The 4533-nt window shown below is 52.1% G+C and overlaps 1 protein-coding gene across 3 annotated transcripts in view; it reads right to left on the reverse strand.

Annotated features, from left to right (window-relative positions):
• The window catches only part of prr12b (proline rich 12b), a 43434-nt gene extending 39297 nt beyond the window's left edge, over positions 1-4137 (reverse strand). For all 3 annotated transcript variants that reach the window (XM_061701081.1, XM_061701079.1, XM_061701082.1), the window contains exon 1: positions 3612-4137. In XM_061701081.1, coding sequence (XP_061557065.1) covers positions 3612-3694 — 83 coding nt within the window. In that variant the 5' untranslated portion in view covers positions 3695-4137. The remainder of the gene's footprint in view (positions 1-3611) is intronic.
• Between the last annotated feature and the right edge of the window lie 396 nt (positions 4138-4533).

Raw genomic sequence — 4533 nt, forward strand, 5'->3', positions numbered from 1 at the left:
TGAGGCCACCAAACCGGACCCCCTCTACGCCTCGGCTGCGCCGAGAAATTCTGTCCATAAAAGTTATGAACGGAATCGGTGACAAAGGGCAGCCTTGGAGGAGTCCAACCCTCACCGGAAACGAGTCCGACTTACTGCCGGATATGCGGACTAAACTCTGACGCCGGTTGTTTAGGGACCGAACAGCCTGTATCAGGGGGTTCGAAGTATGGGGTACCGAAGTATGGTCCCCCTTAAAAAGGGGGACCACCACCCCAGTCTGCCAATCCAGAGGCACTGTCCCCGATGTCCACGCGATGTTGCAGAGGCGTGTTAACCAGGACAGCCCTAAACATCCAGAGCCTTGAGGAACTCTGGGCGAATCTCATCCACCCCCGGGGCCCTGCCACCAAGGAGCTTTTTAACCACCTCGGTGACCTCAACCCCAGAGATAGGAGAGCCTTCAGAGAACCCAGACTCTGCTCCCTCATGGGAAGGCGTGTCTGTGGAATTGAGGAGGTCTTCGAAGTATTCTCCCCACCGGCTCACAATGTCTCGAGTAGAGGTCAGCAGCGCCCCATCCCCACTATACACAGTGTTGATGGTGCACTGCTTCTCCCTCCTGAGACGCCGGATGGTGGACCAGAATATCCTCGAAGCCATTCGGAAGTCTTTCTCCATGGCTTCACCAAACTCCTCCCATGCCCGAGTTTTTGCTTCAGCGACCACCAAAGCTGCATTCCGCTTGGCCAGCAGTACCCATCAGTTGTCTCAGGAGTCCCACAGGCCAAAAAGGCCCGATAGGACTCCTTCTTCCGCTTGATGGCATCCCTCGCTGTTGGTCTCCACCAACGGGTTCGGGGATTGCCGCCACTACAGGCACCAACCACCTTACGGCCACATCTCCGGTTGGCCGCCTCAGCAATGGAGGCGCGGAACATGGTCCACTCGGACTCGATGTCACCCGCCTCGCGTTATGAGCGAAGTTCTGTCGGAGGTGGGAGTTCAAACTCCTTCTGACAGGGGATTCCGCCAGACGTTCCCAGCAGACCCTCACAATACGTTTCGGCACGCCACGTCAGACCGGCATGTTCCCCCACCATCGGAGCCAACTCACCATGAGGTGGTGATCAGTTGACAGCTGCGCCCCTCTCTTCAGCCGAGTGTCCAAGACATGCGGCCGCAAGTCCGATGACACGACCACAAAGTCGATCATCGAACTGCGACCGAGGGTGTCCTGGTGCCAAGTGCACATGTGGACACCCTTATGCTTGAACATGGTGTTCGTTATGGACAAGCCGTGATGAGCACAGACATCCAATAACAGAACACCGCTCGGGTTCTGATCGGGGGGGGGGGGGGCGTTCCTCCCAATCACACCCCTCCAGGTCCTTCGAGCCCCACCTCCAGGCCTGGCTCCAGTGGGGGGCCCCGGTGACCCGCGTCCGGGCAAGGGAAACCTGAGTCCATTTTTTGTCATCATCATAAGGGGTCTTTGAGCTGTGCTTTGTCTGGTCCCTCACCTAGGACCTGTTTGCCATGGGTGACCCGACCAGGGGCGTGAAGCCCCAGACAACTTAGCTCCTAGGATCATTGAGACACACAAACCCCTCCACCACAATAAGGTGACGGCTCAAGCAGGATAAATAGCAAGATAAATAGATTAATTCAATTGTTTTTTACATTTTAATGCTTTTTCAACAAAAGAGAAGCACAACACTTTTTGGGGAAAGTCTGTGGCAAAACCATTAAATCTGATAAAGGTTATTATATGTAAGATGTTATAATAAGAATGGATTTGATTTATAAAACCAACGTATTGTAACCCTAATTTCTGGGTGAAGACAACTCATTTTGTTACAGCAGCACCTCTACATACCCATTCAGAATATGCATTTTTCTGGAGTAAACCTAGCCCCCTTTTGTGAGTACTAAAAATACCCAAAATTGTAAATTGCTACATTTTTATCCATCCATCCCTCCATAATCTGAGCCGCTTCACCTCAGGGTCGCGGCCGTGCTGGAGCCTGTCCCAGCTATCATCGGGCAGGACCCGAACTGGTTGCCAGCCAATCGCAGGGCACATACAAACAAACAACCGTTCTCACTCACAGTCACACCTACGGGCAATTTAGAGTAGTCAATTAACCTCCCATGCATGTTTTTGGGATGTGGGGAGAAAACCCGCACAGGCACGGGGAGAACATGCAAACTCCACAAAGGCGGGGCCGGGGATTGAACCCCAGTCCTCAGAACTGTGAGGCAGAAGCTCTAACCAGTCGTCCACCGTGCCGCCCTATATTTTTATGTCAAAAATATTACGTTTTAACCACGCACTCTCCGCTTTTCTAGTTTGTTTAAAATTAAATAATAATAAAAAAAATGATTTCTCAAATTTTAGGTGTTTGATCACCCCCAAAAATGCGCCAGAAACGCCGATGGGTTATTCGTTACATTTCTTAGTCATTAAAATAGTAACCCGATTCTATTTTCAACTTGTAATTGGAACCTCCATTTCCAAAGGCATCTTCCCAACACCGTTCATCCCTGCAGCATTTCTCCACAGAAAAGCTGACCAAAGAATGTGATGGAGGACCGACGTGGTTGTCAAGGCGACCACTAACGTGAAGGATCGAAGCTACAAGGGAGCTAGCCGACTTGAGCGAGGCGCCAGGCCGCGCTTTATTCCAACACACGGGCCTGCATTGGCGTGCAAAGAAAATCGACTGGATGAATCATTTATTGGCTGTAGAAGTGTGCGCGAGTTTGGTGGTGGGAGGCGACAGTTGTTCAATGTCGAGGAGTGTAAATGGCAAACGGCAGCGTTTCGCTTCTGCGCTAGATAATTAGCCGGGTCGCTAACGGGAAATGCTGGAGGAGGGGGGGGGGGGGGGGGGGGGGGGGGGGGGGGACTGTCGGCGTGCTGCGCTGCGTGGTGGTGCACTCAAGACACTTCTCCATCGTGTGTGCACACAACACGCGACGCAACGAGACGTGGACGACAAACTTGCCGAAGCCACGTCACGTCTAATAAGATGACGTTTAATCCGGCCGGCGGTCACGTGACATTATTGTATTTACTCATCGGGAGAATGTCAGGTGGGATGTTTTGTTCTGTCATTTTCAAACGGCACGGCGCACCGGTTTTTCTTGAATGATGATTTGGATTCCCGTGCGAGCCGCGTGCACTTGTCTGCTGCACGGACGTTCGGTGCAAATAGTTGGGAGCCGCCAAGTGTGCCTGCGAGTCTCCTGTCACGCAAAATTGGTGTCGTCTCGAAGGCGGACAAAGCTGCAGTGGCGACGGGGGGGGCAACAATGCAGAACCCCCCCCCCCCCGAGTGTGTATGTGCTCGCTCCGGACGTCATCTGTCATTTGCCCGCACATGCACTTACTTCCACATTTCAATAAATGAACATTGATCCGAACTGTGTCACTATTAACCTTCCATCGCATTCCTTGCATTTTAGAGACGCACCCCCCCCCCCCCCCCCCCCCACCTCCCCCCGCGACTGAGTACCTGAGTCTGCCTGGCTCAATGCAGAGGTCCGCCGAACAAGCCCCCCCCCCCTCTCTCTCTCTCTCTCTCTCTCTCTCACTCTCTCTCTCTCTCTCTCTCGCTCTGTCTTACCTCGCTTTGGCCGATCTGTCGTAACTCCATCCCGTCCCAGAGCCGAGATCTCCAAAGCCAGCTGCGGGATAATTCCTCTCCATGAAAAAGAAAAAGAGGGGACTGCCTGGATGAAGATGGGCAGCAGATAGTGCGGGTGGGGTGGGGGGTGGGGGGGGGGGGGCAGGGAAAGTGGGGAGAGAGAGAGAGAGAGAGAGAGAGAAAGAAGGGAGGAATGTCCTCTCTTCTTCCTTCTCTCTGTGCTCGCTTCTGTTTATTTCTCTGCCTGACGAGCCTGTAGACTGGGAGGAATGGAGGGAGGAGGAGAAGGAGCGAGTGGAGGAGGAGGAGGAGGAGGAGGAGGAGGAGGAGGAGGGGATCACAGCAGCCAGGAGCACCTCCTCCCCATATATTTCACTGTCTATTGTCTCCAGCGCACAGCTCCGCGTATGTTCCTCACAACCCCACTCCACACCAAAGCTATTTTGGCCTCTTTTTCTTCACAAGACGCCATTTTTAAGACGATTCTTCTTTCGCCCCCCCCCCTCTCTCTCTCTCTCTCTCCCTTCAGTCCTCCTCTCTCACGCACACAATTTGTCACGCACGGCAGCGCTCTTAGTATTGTGAGGGCCTTTGGAGAAGAAATTGGCAGTGGTGAACTAGCCCCGGTTTTTTTTTTTTTTTTTTTTTTTTTAATGGTCACTCGTCTGCGTTTTAATGACAAACACATGCTGGAACGTGTAAAAGAATGGCGCGTTGACATCTTCGTACTTGCCTGTGCTAACGAGCCACGCAAGTTGGCGACATTGCATTTGCGCCCTTATTGCCTTTCGAATATATGCATCATAGTGTGTTTATTGTCACTCAGGCACGTCAGAAACAATTGAAAAGTCTAAAAGGTTTAATGTGTATAAAAAAAAAAAAAAAAAAAAAAAAAAAAAAA

This window comes from Phycodurus eques, chromosome 16, assembly GCF_024500275.1.
Source record: "Phycodurus eques isolate BA_2022a chromosome 16, UOR_Pequ_1.1, whole genome shotgun sequence".
NCBI lineage: Eukaryota > Metazoa > Chordata > Actinopteri > Syngnathiformes > Syngnathidae > Phycodurus > Phycodurus eques.